The following is a 19,935-nucleotide window of genomic DNA, read 5'->3' as shown; positions in this document are numbered from 1 at the left end:
AAATAACCATCGGAGCCCCGGGGGCTCCCGGCTGCCACTGCTACCCAGGGGCCCCAGGCTCTGGCAGAGCTTTAAAGGGACCGGGGCTCCGCTGCAGTAGAGGCAGCTGGGAGCCCCTGGCCCTTTAAATCACCGCCGGAGCCCCGCCGCCGCTTCCCCAGGCTGGTTGCAATTCTCTGGTGGCAATTTAAAGGGCCTGGGGCGTACCGGCTTACTTTCACCTCTGTTCATACTGATACTTTACCAGCAAAACGCCGATCTAATCTGTTACCCATACGTTGATTACAAAATTATCTGATTATGTATATAATTAGCTACTCAGTGAACAGTAGTTTGATAAGTACTGTAGGCTCTTCCCCAGGATGGGAAGAGGGGGGGAATATATTTACTGTAGCGAATTTCGTGCTTGCAAAAGGCATCGGGGAACTGGGGAGACTCAAGTCGTTTTTATTCACTGAACAGGTATAACATGGCAAACAGCCGCACAAATTTCACTTCCACTGCTCGGCCAAACTTCCCGTTGAAGGAGCAAGCATTAGTAGTGAGAGGGTATCTCCATGTAAAAAACAAACCTTTCTTCCTCTCTCTGTTGTAGAGTATTAACCATTCACTGATTAAACTATGCATTCGTTTTTCAACCAATGCCTAGGATGGGAGTAGACACATTCTGGGAACAAAATTGACCTTCTTTTGCTGTCATCAGATCATCTAACCTGGGGGTGGATTTTTTTTTTTAATACAATGGCTCATATATAGGATATTCAATTGTCAGATCCTCAGCTGGTGTAATTCATCATCATTTCACCAGACCCACTCCATCTGAAGGTCTGCTCCTATATGTCTAGTGCATAATAAATGATACCCAAGACTCAGAAATAGGTGTTCAAATTTGGAAGACAGGTAACCTAGGGTGGCTTGCACAGACGAGATGAAGTTGAGCAGAAATGAAACTGAGAAAAGAAGAACTTTTTTAACCCATTTTCCTGACAAATGTAATCCTCAAGGTACAGAGCTACTTCTGGCTGCACTGTGCAGTATAGCTGGAATAGCCTCCTAAACTGCTGGTGTGACGGTATGAAACCTTTTCTCTCGCCTTCCTCCATTATTTTAGTGGCCCATCCCTCCCTTAAACTCAACCTTCATGGATGGCCTCATGTTAGTTTTAAAGCCTGCCCTTTATAGCCAGGCGGTAAGGCTGTTATCAGTGCAATAAGGTACCATCAAAGGAGAGGAGATTGACTTCAGCAAGTAATTTGAGATTTTCCATTGACTTAGATCTTTGGCAACACCCTTTGTACTTCACTGTTGTAGTCATGGTTGTGTCATGTGCCTGCACTGCAGCTTGGGGCTGACCAGAATATTTTGCACTTGCATAACCTCTTCTGTGCAAGCCTTGCAACATACTCAAGATGGAGACCCAAGACCAAGACTTGTCGAACGCCTCACAGCAAGTCAGTACCAGAGCAAGCAGTAGACCCCAGTGCTCCTGATTCCAGTCTCCTAGTTTTACATACATGCATCCTGTGTCCTCTGGTAATACATTGTCTTCAACCTCACAATGCAGATAATGGAAAGGAGAAGGGAAACACTTTCAGTTCCCATTAGACACCCGAGAGATCACATGAGGACTATATTACCAGCTAGTGGGGATCCCAGCAATAATCTCATTAATATTTTTTAAATTTATTTTGCCTAAGTTGATAGCAAGCCCTGTCACGCTTTGATAACATAGCACAGTTTAAATACGCCTTTTCAAGAGAGCCATGGATCACTGTCCACTGCTGCCAGTTCAGCTAAGACCTAAGAAGCATGCATGAGATGGAGATCTTGTTATCTGGGCTTGCAGTGGCCTCCAGCCTTTTTCGGATTCTTTCAGTTATGAAAAGTAAATATCATTGTACATTTCCTTCTCAGGCTACAGCAGAAACCTTTGTTTTTTAAAAGACGGATTCCCAGATAACAGCTGTGATAGTTTCACTTCCAGCTCTGTGAGATCCCACCTTGAATTCCATTCTTACAAACAAACAAGATTTGAGAGCTTAATAGTTATTTTAAAATAGTACATTTTAAAAGGTGCAGGCTTTCTGACTGCATCTCATTTGCCAATGCTGATGGTCCTGAAAAGAACAATAGATGAGACTCTTTCTCTTTCTCTCTCTCTCTGCAGAATTTTCTCTGACATAGGCACTTTTCACCTGGGGAAAAATACACAAAGAGATTGTGTACTCTGTGGAAAATATGGGTAACATTTAAAATATCTCATTGAGATCAGCCCATAGGTCACAAAAGTAAATCTTGGACTCTCAACATGATGAATTTCTATTGTGGTAGTCTGACAAACTAGAACAGTAGGCATGGTTCCTGCATGAAGATGTATAACGAAGGGAATGTATATATTTAAATGGATAATCCATTTTCAAATCTCTGGTTGTAAGTAAGTTGTTGATCTAGAAATGTTAACTTCATGAGCTTTAATGAGAAGCCTAAGTGATAGCCCAGTGACAGATGCAGAAAGAGGGAGATAGTATAATTAGTAACCAGTTTGCAAACTCACTTGTCAGTGGCATCATTCCATCTCCTGACAGGTATCTTTCAACTGTGCATTTTATAAATGTGTCTGCAGTCCTTGTGTAACACAGACATTAAGTCAAAGTGTTTTTACAAGGGATCATTCCTTTGCAGCCTAATGAGATCCAAGCAGATAATTTGCAGCACTTGCAAGAGTAGTGATCAAAACCAAAAAGAAAATACAATGAAAAGACCATGTTAATCAGGAGACTTTTCTCATAATGAGTTTTGAAATAGCATCAGAAAGTAGGAAGTGGAATTGCCCGATGTTCTTGTCAAATGCAGTGCAGTGAAACTGATTTCCGTCATCTCTTCCTGCACCCCCTTTCCCTCGAATGCTCCAAAAGAATTTAATTAACAGAAAACTTGACCTCTGGTAAATTAAGGATAATGATTACCTGACAGCTCCTGACAGCAGCTGTTGGACAGTGAGCTGATAAATCTTTGTTTGAGTTTATAAACCTGTCTTCCACCTGCCCCCCCCAACACATTCTCTCTCTCTCTCTCTCTCTCTCTCTCTCTCTCTGTATTTCTTCTTCTCTAGTCTTTTTGAAATAACAGTTTACTCTCTGCTTTCTGGATAGAGCTAGCCTCAGGGCTCTAAAGCAGAGAATTTGGAAACCTTCTTCTTACATGTAGCTGGGAATATATAGGGCGCTACAGTCATTTTAATCTCATCAAAATCTTGCCAGTAGTGGAATTCATTCTGTTGAGATTTTGCTTGAAGACAACATGGCAGTGCCTTTTCTTTTCCTCAGCCTGGAACTCACTCAACTTTGATTTCCCTTTTTGAAATACTTGAGATCACCTTCCTTCCCTCGGTTGCCAGAGGAGGTAAGGGAATCCTTGGGATAAAAAATGAGCATATAGAAGCCAGCAGGCCTGGATGGTAAACATCCCAGAGTGTTCAGGGGATTAGCCAATGAGTCTACTATATCACTGATTATTATTTCTGACAGAGTAGAAGTGTCAACATACTGCAAAACTCCCCACAAAAGCTCGATCCTGGGCACTCTGGCTTCAATGCAGCAAAGCAGTGAAGCAAATTTAAGCATGTGAACTTTAAGCACAGGAGTTATCCCATTGAAGTCCATTCTTGTATCTTTCATGGTTCATCCAGCCTTAACTTTTATGCACACCGTACAAATGTGGATAGTGACAAATAGCTGAGGAGTCCTGGCATCTCTGATCTATGTGACGTGTTCTCGCTCTCTCACAGGAGTTATATGATTACTCTAGATCATGGGTAGCAATAGTAAAATCTGCTATTTTTCTCCTCCATGGTCTCAGGTAGGAGATGGTCTTTATAAGGAATGACGACTCACCAATGGCATCAAAAGCATGCTGTTTAGAACTCCAGTTTGGTAACCAGATGAGAAACATCTGGGCCGGGAAAAAATAAACACCCTGTTCCATCTTTTACCCAACCCCCTCAACATTCTGCACACATGGCATCTCCTCTGCTTCTGCAGATCTCATCTCCGGGTCCCGGAAAAGCACATAGCTTCTCTCTTGGTGCCTCAGTTTCTCGTGCTTTCTGGCTGTGTGTTTCCAAGTGCATAGGGTACCCAAAGCCAGAGAGGAGATTGTGCTGGTGACTGAGTGAAGGGAGACCAGCTTCAGTGCCACGCAGGGAGATATGTTGAGGTCTGATTAAAGAGTGAAGGCACCAGGCCCCAACAAAGTCAACATCTTCTCACCCGCCGCATCAGTTTCAGCTTCAGATATTAGAACATTTGCATTTCTCTTCCTCCAGCTTCTTCTACAATAATGTTCAGCCCAAAAAAAATCCAGAATGAGGGTTAGTCCTTGAGTTCTCAGCTGTTAAACTCTTAGCATTTCCTCTCCTTCAGAATATTTTGTTTTGTTGGAGGTATCAAAATTGGAATAATACCAGGAAACTGTGTGTGTGTATGCTCACACGGGTGGGCGCACAAGAAGCTGATGGGCTGCATGTTGTCTTTCTTTTTTTGTCTGAGTCTGAGAGCTTAAATGCTTTGTTGCATTATGTTAATTTGGCAGTGCAATCAAATTCATGTCGTAATTAAAGCTGTCAGTTGGAAGGCAAGCCAATCGCCGAGAAAACACAGCATAACAAATGAAGTGAAATGATTCTGCGTGTAGCTATACAATGCTTCGCCAGGCATGAAATTAAATAAGTAATTTGATGTTGACATCAGAAATTGAAATGATACCCACTGTTCCTTCATTCAGTCAGACCTGCATAAACAATAGCCAGAACAAATATGTACAACACAGCCCTTCTCCCCACCCAGCTCCCCAAGTAATGCACAATATATATGCAAAATGGGTATAACTGTGCCTTCCAAGACCGGAAGGATGCAATTTTCTTCGGTACACAATAAGCTGATACTTCCAAAAGCATTACTACTACTTTGCTCCTGGCCCCCAAGTTTTTTTTCTTGAAGAAGAAGAAGAAGAAGAAAACAATTTATTTTAAATGAGAGCCTCTGCAAGACCTGTGACTCAGATTTTGCTCATGGGCTTCTGATGCAGGCTTCTCCTGGTGGTTGTGTGACTATCGGATAGTCTGTATCAATGTTGTTTTTTGTACCAGGTGAAATGTGAAACCATTTTATCTAATATAGGTGCTCTATGTGCAGGAGAAGTAATGCCATCCAGTGCAGGATTGTGACTCAGCATGGGGCATGTAAAGATGCTGCATGCATTCAACGGTTTGTACCAAGGCTCGGAACAGGGTAGCAAGATCATTTAGCTATTGAGAGACATCAAAAAGGTCAAAGGCTTTCTGCTTACATAGTCCTTGCTTCGGCCTGTATGCCCTGTCAGTACACAATGCAGCTAAGCTAGACTGGCAGGCTTTCTTAGCTACATGCTTGTCACAATGCACAAAGTCCCTGTGCAAAACGTAGTATCCATATCTGGCTTGCAATGTTCCAAGGGTCATAATGCAGTCAAATCAAAACCAAATTTCCCTAGAAAACTGAAAAGCATTTCTCTTCAATTAAGGCCATTTCATTGCTAAATTTCAACTTTCTACCCATAGCCTTTATAGCACTGGAGCTTTTCATGGAAAAGGTCACAAGAATTCTATTGTGGTAAATATATTAGCTTACTCTTTTTGTACTTGGTCTGAGCCATTTTTGCTGAAATTTTCACCAAACCCTCCTTCTCTCCCCCCTACATTTGGGCAAAATCCAGTCTTGGAAAATTTCAGCCTTGCAGGTGCAAGTTTTATAAAGTTGCAAGTGTCAGAGAATGGAATTAGAAGGGAAATCATTGTCACCTGAACTACGGCAGCACAGTAAGAATAATGGTACACCTATAATACTTTGCAGTAAAGTCGTAAGGTTTATACAGCATAAAATAGACAATAATAAAATAAAATGCTAAAAGCCAGAGCAAATGACATCCTTTAAAAGGGAAAAATAAAGGAGGATTAGCTAATGGAGTCTGTCTGTGGAAAACAAGAACATTTCTGATCAAGCAACATCAACTATAATCTTTCAGCAGTGGGGATGCATGAGCTGAAGGAGAGCAGTAAGGGGAGTCAACTGCAAACCTTTACAGCCACCACAGCCCAGGATCAGTCATGTGCTCACCTAAGATGTCATAGTAGAACCCCTAGAAGGTGGATGTTGTCAGAATACAGGTGCCCTTCAGGATATGGTCAAAGGGAAAGATCTTTCAGGTAACCATGGATCCAAGAATTAATTGCACCAAAGAGAACCACTTCAACCCTCTTTATTTGGTCCTTAATTGGTGAACTCTCAATAGTATTCTGAATTATTTACAATAACCTCGCTGTGACTCTTCAGCTTGTTGACACAATCCAGCTCTATTGAATTCACTGGAAATTGGTACAGCATAGGCCTCAGCAGGCATTAATTTCTCTCTCATTGGTGTGCTGCAGTGATCAAAAGTTATACTTACTGTAAGACTGAGCCCTAGCACAGAGAGGACTTCCTGTTAGGGCTCCCTGCAACTGCTTTTGAAATAGAGTTATGGTGTTGCAAACACTACACGTTTTCTCTGAGCTTGTTAAGTCTTGTCCATGCTATTTCCGGCATTCTTTATGGCGTATTATTGCAAGTGAGACTGTCAGGGAACAGAAGGATTGACCAAGCTGTGCAAGTTAGAGAGAGCCTTGATGACCCAAGGTGGTCTTTTCCATCTCCCTGACTATAGAGAACGGTTCTCTACATCATATTTTCTTGTGTGTTGTCCAGTCTGGTTTGAAACTTTTCAGGCAGTGGGACCATCAGCAATTGGACAATGTGTGCTATAATGTAATGGATCGGGATGGCCAAACTGTGCCTCATGAGAAACATGCTGTTCTTTTACAGTTCAAGTAGATGCTCGCGGTGCCCCCTCCCCCCATTCTCTATCTACCAGACAGGCAGGGGGAACTTGGGACCTCTGCCTTGCAGTGGGGTGGTGGGATAGTGGGTTCTTCTCATGGCTACAGCCTTGCAGGGTGCACCTGTCAGGAATCTGCTGAGCCCTGGCTCTCCAAATTCAGAAGATTGTCATATGTGGCTCAGAGGCTGAGTAAGTTTGGCTGCCCCTGTAATAGACAGAGACCTGGATTGTGACTGAAGTGCTTAGGTCTCCCTAATTCCTGTGAATATAGAGATTACAGTCATGCCCCCACCTTAAAGTGGAATTTTATGACACTATTTTATACAAATTTTAAACCTGATTCCTTTGTTGTTTGTTGATATTTTAGAGGTTTGAGTTTTAAAGTCTCTTTCATACTTTGGCTTGTTTATTTTTCTTCTAAAATCCTTGGGTTATCAAAAATATGGAAGTCTAAATTGGCAATTCTCATGACTATATGTCTGGGAAATGGGACATTGACTGTAGCTGCTTCTCTATGCTCACGTGTTCTTTACGTTTCAGTCTTCTAATTATGTTTACAAAATGTCTCATTTTAAAAAAGCAGTGTGTGCACTAACCAGGGCCTTTTGTGAATAAATTGGCAAAAAGGGCATACACTGAAAAAGTCATCCAAATCCACCGGGCTTTTTATTTTGAAGTCAGTCTATGGTATCTTTTTTTCCTCCTCCCATCTGCCCCTTTGTGGCCACAAAGCTGAGTAGCTGGAGTCCAGGGTATTGAATGTCAGGGAGGCTGGTTGATGAGTGTCTGTTTAGTCTCATTGCAGGGCGAAATGCCATCATTAATTCATTACCCAGCTGCCTGTCAAATAAATTGGCAATTATGTCCACCATGGAAGCTTGGAATTCAGTAAATAGCACGTTACCATCTCAGAGTCGTTGAGAGATGTAAAGGGAAAAATTAAGCATCACTGTGTTTGTTTCAGTAGCAGATGACAAGGGGAAGCCATTGGTGCTGTGATGTAGTGATGAAAAGCTTGGAAAGGGCTGGTAATGAGCTATGTGGATTGGAACGTGTTAAAAACCATCACTGACTTTCCATTTTGTCTTTGTGTTTTATTGCAGAGCTCAGCTCCTTCCAGCTTGGGAACAGGCTACTTTGTAAGTGTATTTCAACTTCAACACATGTGCCTCTGAACAGCTTAACATTACTCCTGAAAAGAGAGCTCTTTATTATGTTGAAACAAGCATAAATAACCAACCTTAGTCTGCCTGATAGATTTACTGATCATCTTCTTTTCCTATTGTAGGTAATCAATTATAGCTAAAATTCCAGACCTGTTGGACAATAGTTTTATGAATTGACCTTGTCAGGTTAATTAGTATATAAATTACCACTATATTTAATATGTCTGATCGTAACAAGCAGTATGAAACACAATCCTATGCCTCAGTTTACATAGTTCTGATATGAGATTCAAGGGTCTTGATTCTTCCTCACTCCAATTTCTTTTATAGACTCAGATTCTAAACCCAGATGGACCCATTATGATGATCAATCTCTACTTTGGTTCCCTGCATAATATAAGCAACTGAATGTCAAGCAGTGATTTCTGCACAAAGACCCATAACCAAAGGTTGAACTAGGGTATCCGTTTTAGCAAGGCACTGGTGGCACTCCTTTGACTCCAGTAGAATTATGCTACTTTTACATGGTGAGAAGAGAATGAGGCACAAGATTGATCAATCTATCTAATCTATTATCACAAAGTGTGATTTTTTTTATTTTGTTTACTGTTAAGACTTATTCTATCACCGTTGAATCCAGTGGAAAGTTTATCTTTCTCCAGTATTTTATGTTGAACGTGGTTACTCCTCTTTTCGGTGTAATTTACGATATATTCCCCAAGCAGGGCATGTTTCTGCCATTCTAATATCTGTAGAGGAAATAGATCATTACATATTTCTGAAAACAGGTGGGGGGAAATGCAATTAGACTTTTCCCACAGCATGTGCTGTGTATAGTTAATAGTGTAATCAGAAACTGCTCCCATCCTTTCATCAAACACAGGGGGAAAGAAAACTGTACAGAGTCCATGATGAAGAAACTTTAAAGTATTTCTCTCCAGATTCCCAGAGAGCAATGTTCTTTCATTAGTACATGGTGAAATTAGTTACTTTCTGTAGGGTCTGTGATCCTACATAGAAAGATACGGGACTAAACTGGATAGCAAATGACCTCACATGTAACTGGTAAAATGCAAGCACAAAAATTGTTAGCATTTGGAGGCTTGCCATGTCGTGCTGGATTTAAGTCGGACTTCAGCCTAAAGTGAATGTTAACACTTCTGCCAGTGGAAAGGTATGAAGAGAGCATTATCTTGAAGAAGGTTGGTGGTAGTTCCCATTACTGTAGCAAAATCCAAATCACTTTAAGATGAGAAGAAACGGCAAAAGCTGTTTCATTCCTGTAGCCTACCCCATTATGTATCATGCATATTTGGGGGGTCGGAGTGGGGGAGGAATCTCTGCAACATCTTTAGAATTATCTTGTATAAAGGCTAAAACTTGAGTCTCTTTACACAGTCTAGCGTAAACGCCGTCCTTTATGACTGGACACTTATTTTTTACCTGTTATGAGGAGGAGTACAGATATGCTCTGGAATGGGTTAGATACAGTCTGAGAACAAGAGGGTTGTTAATTTTTAAAGCCTTGTCTCCTTATTGTGTGAGCTGAATATGCATGGATGTGAGAGCACACGTTCAGCTTAATATTTAGGAAGCAGAGCGAACAGAAGAAAAGCCATCTGCTATCCTTTTACACCATACTGTATGTGGGTTGGTCCACTATAGTGAAAATCTGGAGGGTGTCAGCATCCCCTGTGCTTCATCCAAAAGCTTTAAAGTTTCCAATTCTCCAAAGTTAAGAGTGACCCAAAAAAAAAAAAAAACCCACACACACACATACGAGGTTTTGAGTTCTTCTAGTGCCAACACATTCACATTTTTAATGCTGCTGTTTGAGATGGGCTTGGGGTGGGGGCAAAACCGCTTAAGTTTCAGTAGTGTGTTGTGCTTAACTGTGTATAGTCTCAGTGATATTTTGCTTTTTCTTCCTATACCACCAATAGTTAGTGCTGTAGTGTAGCTATCCTGGTAAAGTAATTTTTACACTTAAACAATTTTGGGTGAAACTTGAAGGTTCACCCCTCCCCCCCTTTATTTTGGAAAGAGTTGTTTTTAGGATTATCTTGCTAATTTTTTTTAAGAGCCCATAACATTATTAACTTACATGTGGCAAATATAACCCAGATGTGTTCAGCAGTACCAGACAATGAGAAAAATGCTCCGAAATGACCAACGTGGCATGTGTTTCTGATAAATGCAATGATTGTATTATCAAAATGCAAAAGAATATGAACTTGAATTGATGTTTTTACAAAGCCTTTAACCAGCAAGAGCCTGGCTGTCTTATTGCTTTAGCTTGAATCCAGACTGTGAGAACCATGTCTCTTAGAGTAGAGTCTCAATTAAAACAACATGGGCTTTGAGATCAGTCAATAATAAAGGCCCTTTACCTTCAGAAGCATTGTGGTTTGGTATATGTTGTACTACAGTGTTACAGAAAGCCCCATGCCACACCAGAAGAAACATCTATCCGGTAAGTGAAAATGGGCTGATAGTTTTAGCTTCATCATCCACCCAGTTCTGACACCTAACTTGGAAAGCCAGATGGAAGCAGATCTCCTGCAGAACTGAGTGAGCTTTGAGGTAGGGATAAAGCAGCAAAGATTTGCTGGTAAATTAAGAAGTAACAAAATCTTTTTCTTTCTAGCTCAGTATTTTAATCATCCTTCCCTGTTGCTGCCTCTGCCTCCCCCTTCCTCTTTGCTAACAGTTGACTGTGGTACCCCTTCAACCTACACTTCTGTTTTCATTGCTGAGGAAAGTCACCCTCCAAGTGTACCAGGCACTCGATCCACACCCTTTTTAGGAAAGCAAGCTGAGGTGTTGATTGCTGCATCTGTTGTGAAATCAACAGGCAACTCAGATGACATAACAGGCATGCCCACGCTTATGAAATGTTGCTATCTTTTCTGTCCTCCTTGAGTTCCCTTTTTGAAAGCCTGGGTGCTCCATAACTTGTACCTCCTTGTTGGTCACTCCTTGGCTTTGAGTAGCAAGGCTCTTTCATCTCCTTCTGTTGCTTTTTAAAGTGATTAAAATGCATCAGGTTTAAATGGAAGTTCATAGATGAGAACATATGCAAATATAGTTTTTGGATCAAACCTATTGGAATGGATGCTTAATCTAGACAAAATAGGAAAGGAAAACCCCAGAGCAGTTTCACCTTTTGGGAGCTTTGGTGAATACTTACCCTTAATATATGTGCTCATTCATCACATGCACACTCACACAGGAGCTACTATTCTCCCTATAATTAGAGTTGTAGACTATCTGGAATCTATATCCTAATACTGTTGACATGTAAATTGAAGTATGCTGTGTAGTTGTAACCGTGTTGGTCCCAGGATATTAGACAGGCAGAGTGGGTTAGATAATATCTTTTATTGGACCAACTTCTGCTGGTGAGAGAGACAAGATTTTGAGCTGCCCAGAGCTCTTCTTCAGATCAGAAGAACTCCGGGTAGCTTGAAAGCTTGTCTCTCTCACCAACAGAAGTTGGTCCAGTAAAAGGTATTACCTCATGTCTCATGTAAATTGAATGTATATTGGACTAGTCTGCCGTTTCATTACCAGCAAGAAGAGCAATCTTCTTTTCCATTCTGAATGTCTTCAGATGAATGTGTCCTCTAGTGAACAGCCAAAATTCTACCTGCATTATTGTCTATGTAGTCCCTATGCAATATGGTAGCAATGAGGCAAATCCATTCTTCACTGAGGTCACTGGGAGTTTTGCCTGAATAAATAGTGTGTTTATGACTATGAATTTGGCCTAGTGTTTCTTAGCACTTCCGTGGTACAAAATGCTAACATGGTTCGTCTACACATCAAGATCAAGCATGTCTTGTAAAGCACCAATATGGGCATATGTTCTGATCTGGTGGTTCCTATATCTCTCGTGCTTGTGTGCAACATGCAGTGCAGCAAAAATGGCTGTTTGGTCCCTTTGTTATCCATAAAACCTTGCAGGTAGCGCTGCTTGTTTAAGGTAATACTCTGAAGCTGATACCATGCCCCAGCAAAACAAAGCTGCTTTTATAAAATAAGACAGGGCCATCCTAATTTGCAATTTCTTCTCAAAACCTTTTTAGATTTCAAAACCAGTTAGAGTATGTAAGATTTTTTTAGTGTCCCTGATTTCTATATCAGAGGTTCAGACGTGCATGATTGGGATTTGAATAACAGTTTTGCTTTTTTCTCTCCTTTGAGTACAAGAAAGGATTTTGGCACGTTGACTTCTTCCATTTTAGCATCATACATCTCATGAAACCAAACCCACATTAGAGAATTGGAGCAGGTTTTGCTGTTTGTAAGAAAATAAAACAGACATCAGAATCTAAATTATTGAATATTTTTTTTCTAAAGAGCAAAACATATCCCAAGATTGTTAGAAATTACCTGATTCATCAGCTTGTGTTAATTCCTGATGAGCATAGTTAGTCCTTTCTCTTACTGAAGTGGTTTGTAGCATATTTGCGATTTCATACTCAGGGTTTGTCTTATTTGTATTTATTTATGTATGTTTTGGTTTATTTTCTACTAGGATTTCAGTTTTTCTCCATACACACAATGGTTGGTGGGGTTTGAGGTTGGATACTGACTGGTAGCCAAAGTAACATTTTTGGGTGCAGGACATGGAAACGAAGTGAACTATCATGTAAAACAACTGGGGCATTTTAAAAGAAAAAAGAAAAAAGAAAAGAAAAAGTGGCTGGTTGGCTTTGACCTTTGTTATCTACTCAAGAAAAATGTGTGTTTCACCCCCTCATTTAAAGAAAAAAAAACTCTGATTTGCCCCGAGGCTGGTAACGCGGTTCAGCAGATGTTTGCATAATTATGACATGCCACTGGGACACCATGTTGTACAATGTTTCATTTCCTCGCACAGTGCTCCAGAAATCCATCCCATGAAGAGCACGTGAACAGCCAACCATGTAGGGTAGTGACCACAAAAGAATCCATGCAACTCGCTAAAAGGAATGAATCTCATCTACCTTTCCATGCATTGCAGGAATACATGCCAAGTCATAGGCTAGAGGAAGAATGTGGACTAGGGTTGCCAATTTTGGTTGGACATATTCCTGGAGGTTTCATCACATGGCAGTCTTTAATTCCTGGAGACTCCAGGACAATCCCGAAGGGCTCCAACCCTAATGTGGACTTGGGTACACCAAAGTCTACTCCAAGTTTGTACACTCCTATTTTAGACACTGAGCGTGTAACCAATATTTTTTCCTCCATTTACTGTGTATTTGTATTTGAATCTGAACGATCTTAAGTAGAGCGGTGGTCCTCAACTAGAGGTCTGTGTACCTCTGGAGGTACTCAGAGGTCTTGTAGGGGGTACATCAACTCATCTAGATATTTGCCTAGTTCTACAACAGGCTACATAAGTCAGTACAAACTAAAATTTCATACAGACAATGTCTTGTTTATATTGCCTCGTATACTATATACTGAAATGTAAGTATAATATTTATATTCCAATTGATTTATTTTATAATTATATGGTAGAAATAAGGACGTAGGCTATTTTTCAGTAATAGTGTGCTGTGACACTTCTGTATTTTTGTCTGATTTTGTAAGCAAATATTTAAGTGAGGTGAAACTTGGGGGTATGCAAGACAAATCAGACTCCTGGTGCAGTAATCTGGAAAGGTTGAGAGCCTCTGAAGTAGAGCTTTTCTTCTATTTCGTTCCTTGTGGTGGTCAGGTTTCATCAACTAACCAGAGAGTGTTAAGAACACGTCTCTAGGAGTGTAAATAAGGCACTTCATTTCAATAGGGTAGGAAATGTGTGGCGTGGATACCCAAAGCATCATTTGAAGCAACCAGTGCTTGTTATGGAAGGAATGTACTCTTTTCATGCCGAGTGTCACATTTTCCCTGTAGTCAGTGATGGCAGTAAACAGAAGTTATTGGTGTTGCAGCTAGTTCGAGACACTTTAACTGTTATCTGCAGTGCTTGACTTGAGAAGCCAAATGTTTAGATGTGTTTTGCTCGTGTAAAAAGGTTTGTCCATTTGAAAATACAATGGATTTTTACAAAAGCAGCGAAGTGACTGGCTGTTTTGATGCACCACACTCAAACTGTCACGTCCTCTACAAACACATTTGAAAAGACAACTCCTGTTACCCTGTGTTCGGCAATATAAATCAGTCTTAACAAATTCTAATACTTACTTAGCAGGCTAATGAATGATCTCCAACTTTCTCACAATAATCAGCTTGGTATAATTTCAAAGGATATGTACTGTACTGCATTTCGGCCCTATTTTAAATCTCCGTGTGCCCATTTGGGAAGGAATAGACTATTCCTTTAAGAGACATATGAGAGCTCACAACCAAAATCTCCTGGCGGTAATCCAGGAGGCTCCCTACTCTGCCCTGGGCTGGCCTGAATAAACGGGAGGAGGAAATTGAATAGGGGAATGAACAGATTTCATTACAGGTGGGCAGCCACGTGTTGCAGTTTCTTTCTCTCTCAGGTGACTAGCTGGACCAGGGTCCAGAGACTTTGTTTTGCTGACTCAATTTGAGAGTTTAGAAGCATGGCTCTGAGGTAGGGGCCTTATGAACTTTGCAGAGACTTCTTCCCTAAGGCCTTCTTCAGATGACATAATCTTTTGTTAATTTGTTTTGGGTCCTTCCCCACCCGCCTGTTCTGGGACCTAGTACACTGTTCTTTACAGAAGAAAAAGCTAACAACCTACATTGTAAATCTTCTAGTTATATTTTCAGGTGCAAGAATAATGAACAAAATTCCCAATAGAAATCTCTCTGAGGGTGATGGTTTTTTGTTAGGGTTTGTAAATAGTAATACAGCAAATTTAGAATTGAGCTCTGAAACCAGATAGTTGTGATGGTTTTTATTTATTTGAAATCTTTTAGATGTTGCCTTTTATTTTCCAGAAGCCACTGAAAATGCAGTGCATTTGAAACGGGTGTGTAAGTGATACAGCACCATTACCAAATAGATACATGACATGCAATAACATCTACCCCGGGTCACTTAATTTTAATTCTTGTAAACTTCGGTGTTGTCCCCAGCATAGCTTCATTCAAAGAATTAGAGGGAGGGGTCATATTAGAGATAATATGACCATCAAAGCAAATAGGACACCAAAGGCAAGCAAATCCGATTAATAATGACGATGATTGTAAGTGGAACACAAACTGTTACTTTTCATGAGCAAAACTCCACGGTTCTTTTGGGGTGTAAAGTGAAGTATAAAGTATCTAGTTGAAATGAGTGGAATATTTAGGTAGGCAGAATGGAATTATTCAGTTGAAATTTGACCATTTCACAGGGGCTAACCTCCTTCCCTCAGATCTATTAGGAACAGAAATGATGTTGCAGTCCTTCTCAAAGATGCTACCTCAAGCTTCACAGAACCCGCCATGCCATGAATTACTGTTGTGAAAATATTACATTGTATTCAAAGAGCCACTCTACGAATATCTATCCTCACAAACCTCTCTATGAAATAGATAAGCAAATATTGTCCACATCTTAACTAAAAGGAAACTGAGACAGAATTCAAGTGACGTACCCACATAAGCAGAACGGAGGTCAGAAAATAGACATTCCTGACTCCCAGATCAACCTTCAGCCTGTTGAATCAGTGGTTTTCCACTGGCGGACCCCTGCTTCTCACAAATGTAACCAACACATATCCCACTGATATGATCAACTACACTGGAACTCCCCCTGCCCACACCCCCCGGAGTGTTCATTTGAGTCACTTAAAGGGTGGCCCAAAAATGGGTCATGGCTCACTGATTGGGAAATGATGAACTAGACTACATGGCCTTCCTGAGAACAAAGCATTCCTCCGTTTGTTGCCAGTGATGAGTAGAGGGCTGCACTAGCAATTGTCAAAACCTTAGCAGGGCATAATTGCTTTCCTGTTCTCATAATTCGTTCACCTTTTCTATGAGCTTCTGAGTAAACTTCCCTGAATTGCACAGCCTCTTAATCAATCTTTATCCAAACCTGTTTTTTAAAAAGAAATCAAAATTCATTTTGTTAAATAATTAAACATGATTTTTGTCACTTTCCACTTCTAAAGATGACAAGGTTTATTCAAGAGCAGACGGGGTGAGATTTGCTGTCCTTCTAGAAGGAGTCTGTCAAACTCACTGTGTTACAATGTAGCTTATTTTTTATTATTATTTTGCATCAGCCTGGAATAAGTATATTCTTGGCTCATCAGCTCCTGTGAAGCAAAAAGAATTACTATTTTGTGTTTTCTTTCTTTTTCTCTCCCCTCCCTCCTTTTTATAACATGTGACACAAATTGCAAACGTGAAGCTGAATAATAAAGAATTGCTTCACTGATTGCTAAACATACATTATGGTGCTTTTAAACTCATTTCAGGTCATCGTGCTGCAAATTAGTTTGATTGCAAGCAGTTAAGCTGTCATATACAAAGCTTTCTTCCTCCTAGGGTCTCAGTTTCAAATCATTAAAACTGAATGCTCAGAAGCGCTCTGTGTATGTATTGTGCATTTAATGTTTTGGTGGAAAGCAGTATTGGGTCTCTTGGGACGACTCACTACTATTTCAGGGGTAGGAAAGGACTGTAATCCCCAAGAAGAGACCACTTCAATGATAGGCATGGTTTTAATGGCTCTTTAACATCATCTTTAAAAGGTTGTCAACTGCACCACACACAAACCAGGGGTGATGTCCTGCTCTTCATACTCGGGATGTAAGATCTATGAGGATTTTTTAGCTACCCAAGTGAGTAGAGCAGCGTTAGATCACTTTATTCTTCTCAATCCTATATTAATTAGGGGAGATTCTCTGCTGTGGTGATGGAAGGGGGGGGCATCAAAACAAACGTTTCATATTTTTCCCTAAGCGAACAACCATAGAGATCTTTCAGGCTTCTGTGTCCTTTTTGCTGTAGCTTATACATGGACTGTATTTTTGAGAATAGTTGGGTGGCACACTATTCTGTGCAAAAGTTTGGTATTATTCCAAAGAGTGCATCAATAAAAAATGTCTTAGAAAGACAAAGGCAAATAATTTCCCTGAGACAGGTTTGTGAGAGTGGTTCCTTGCATCTGCACTGCTGAGGTTCAGACATTAGAACTAATATACAATAGAATGAATAGAAAATTCATCCCTATCAAGAGAGCCACAAGAACTAGGCCTTTGCACCACTTAAATGGTACATGGTATTATACTAGCCTTCTGTATAGGGATGAATTTGACACCCACAGAACAAATCTGGTGACTCCAAGAGTCAATATTACCAACAATTCAGCCCTAGGTAGGGACTACCAGGAGAAAAAACAGCAGAAAAGCCTTTAATGAGGAATGTGGTGCTGCAGAGTTTGTACCTGATCTGTATTTATATGAACAAAACCAAAGCCATGAGATGCAGTATGACAAATGTTTGGGACATGAACAAAACTGGTGGTTTGGTTTTGCCTTTTTCTAGATAAATATATTTTGTTTCTCTTGCTCTCATATTTTGGTTGAGTATATTTATTTAGGCCACATCAGTCAGAACACTCACTTTCCTGCCAAACCTGCAAATACAGACATGTTGCTGGTGTGACTTACTGAACAAAGCCCTGTTCTTACTAGCCTGTGCCAGGGTTACGTTAGGAGTAATTTGGTTTGGTGGAAATTAGGCACACAACTCCTGTTACTACCTGCGTGAGCAGCTTGCCTGATCTCCATGCAAGAGTGTGGAAGAGTATGGAAGAGTCTTCGTTGAGATCTTTCTGTCTGCCTTGATTTAAAACACACCTTTGCCCGATTGGAAGAAAATAGAATTAAAGAACCTTGAAAATAGGCACAATTTGTTTAATTTATTTTTCTCAAAAATTAGTGCTGGAGCAAACATTCCTCCTTTGTTTCACGCTGAAGGATGGTAGGATTGGACCTTAAGAGGAAAAAGCGTCTCCTGATTGCAAGAATTAAGCCCAAATTGCATAGAAGAGAGTTCAATCCTCTTTTTCAGCCTTTTATGTCAGAGCTCAAAATTGCTGCCCGATAAAATGTAGGACACCAGATTGAATTACTTCATTGAACCACTGCTGTCCCCTGTTAATGGTAATTGCACGGATATAGCGGTCTTCCTTGGCAACATCTCAGATATTTACCTCCCACTGTTTTTCAATTCAGACCTTTGATGAAAATATTCCCAGTACTTCTTTAAAGCAGACACCCAACTGTCTTTCTTGACAAAGGCAAGGTCTCTAAATCAGATCCTGACAATTTGTGACACAGCGGTCTATCTAAATCACCTTTTACCTATGTCACCATGTCATTTCCTGAAGTAAAAGTGTCCATCAGAGGAGGGTTTCTGAAGGTTTGGAGCTCTGAGATTCTGAGTGCTTTGGAAGAGGGAGAAGCGCGGGATTCGTGTGTTTGTCTTAGTGGAAGTAATTAGATGAAAGCTTGTAATGATGCGTTGCATTCTGTGATGATTCTTCATAAATATTTGGAGGTACTTTGTCCGTAAGGAAAATATTATTAGGTTATTACTATTATCAGCCCACTGAGAAGTGAAGTGTTTACTTTAAGGCTTTTGTTTTGACAATGGCCAATGTGTAAAACACAGAAGCAGAGCAAATGTTTTCTTAACTGTACCCAAGGGTTAAGATACATTCAACTGTGGTTGGGAGCTTATTCATCTCTTGCTAACTCTTCTCTATGCACGTGCCTAACTCCTCTTCCACAGAGATGTGGCTGAACCCCTCAGTTAAGATTAACACTATTGTTTCAGTAGCCTTTGATTAGTGCAATGTGATGCCTGTAATAGTGGCCATTGGGAAGTTCTACTGTTATGTGTCCCAAAAACATTGCAAAGAAATGCAGACCATTTGCTGCAGAGCTAGAAGACTTCCTCACTGCATTTATTGGGCGTCTTCTGTTTTGCTTTTGGTATTAATTAGAGATGAACAAGTAGCGCCAGTGGTGGGATAGGTGTGCTACTGTGATAATTGTATTAGGGGAAAAATCATGAATTCGCCTGTATTTGCAAATAAAGGGAAAGTAATTTATTTAGAAGTTGTCATGAAATTCAGCCACTTTGTCCAGGAACAAAATTTAACCATCTGCAGTATTAAGCTCTTTAAGGCAAGGACTGTGCCTTCCTGTGTGTTTGTGCAGTGCAAAGACCAATGAGCCTCTGGATGCTACTGTAATATAACCGTTTCAATCCACATTATGATTTATATTATCGGTTTGTGTTAGAAGCTGCGGAGAGCTTTGCAGCCCAAGCAGACACCTTGCATATTGAAAGATCATGTACTAGCTGCCTTTGCATAGTAGGTTTGCTCATCATTGCCAATGAGTCTGCCCATAAGGGATTGTGATGAAAGATGAGCCAAGGGAATATTTATGACTGCTGTAGCATGTGCATAAATGGGAGCCACAAAGGTTGCAGAATGTAAAGTCTGTGTTCAGAATGGGGTCACACTCTTGCCTGGAGCCAGCTGGAAGCTTTGCAAGCGGAAGGCTGGACCGTCGAGCTCATCAAAGTGTGTGTGTGTGTGAGAGAGAGAGAGAGGGAGTCTGGATTGAGTTTCGAGGAACGATTTTCCAAGTGACACTTAAGGACTTCCTTGCTAAGCAATTGAAAGAGCTAGGAAGGGAAAGGAGAGGAGAGGAATTGAAGCCACAGACCACAACTTTTTTTTACCAAGTGCTTTTAGAAGAACCCTTTTTTAGAAGTTCCACTTCTGTCCTTCTTCTCCATTTTGAAAAAAAAAAATTATAAAAATCACAGCGCAGCACCATAAGAAACAGAAGGGAGAGAAAGACCATATTCAGTACATAGCATTTTTCTTTCTACCGTGAGGCTCCTCGAGATGGGTGAGTTCAGACACCTGGAT

General features: G+C 40.6%; 1 protein-coding gene across 6 annotated transcripts in view; it reads left to right on the top strand.

Moving 5' to 3' along the window:
• Window positions 1-19,935, top strand: part of AUTS2 (activator of transcription and developmental regulator AUTS2) — a 986,777-nt gene that overhangs the window by 456,037 nt on the left and 510,805 nt on the right. For all 6 annotated transcript variants that reach the window (XM_084650935.1, XM_084650936.1, XM_084650938.1 and 3 more), the window contains one exon: window positions 8,016-8,051. In XM_084650935.1, coding sequence (XP_084507061.1) covers window positions 8,016-8,051 — 36 coding nt within the window. The remainder of the gene's footprint in view (window positions 1-8,015; window positions 8,052-19,935) is intronic.

This window comes from Lepidochelys olivacea (genome assembly GCF_965140295.1).
Source record: "Lepidochelys olivacea isolate rLepOli2 genome assembly, chromosome: 17".
Lineage (NCBI taxonomy): Eukaryota > Metazoa > Chordata > Testudines > Cheloniidae > Lepidochelys > Lepidochelys olivacea.
The sequence above is the reverse complement of the archived record's forward strand: the minus strand, read 5'-3'. Positions and strand labels throughout refer to the sequence as shown.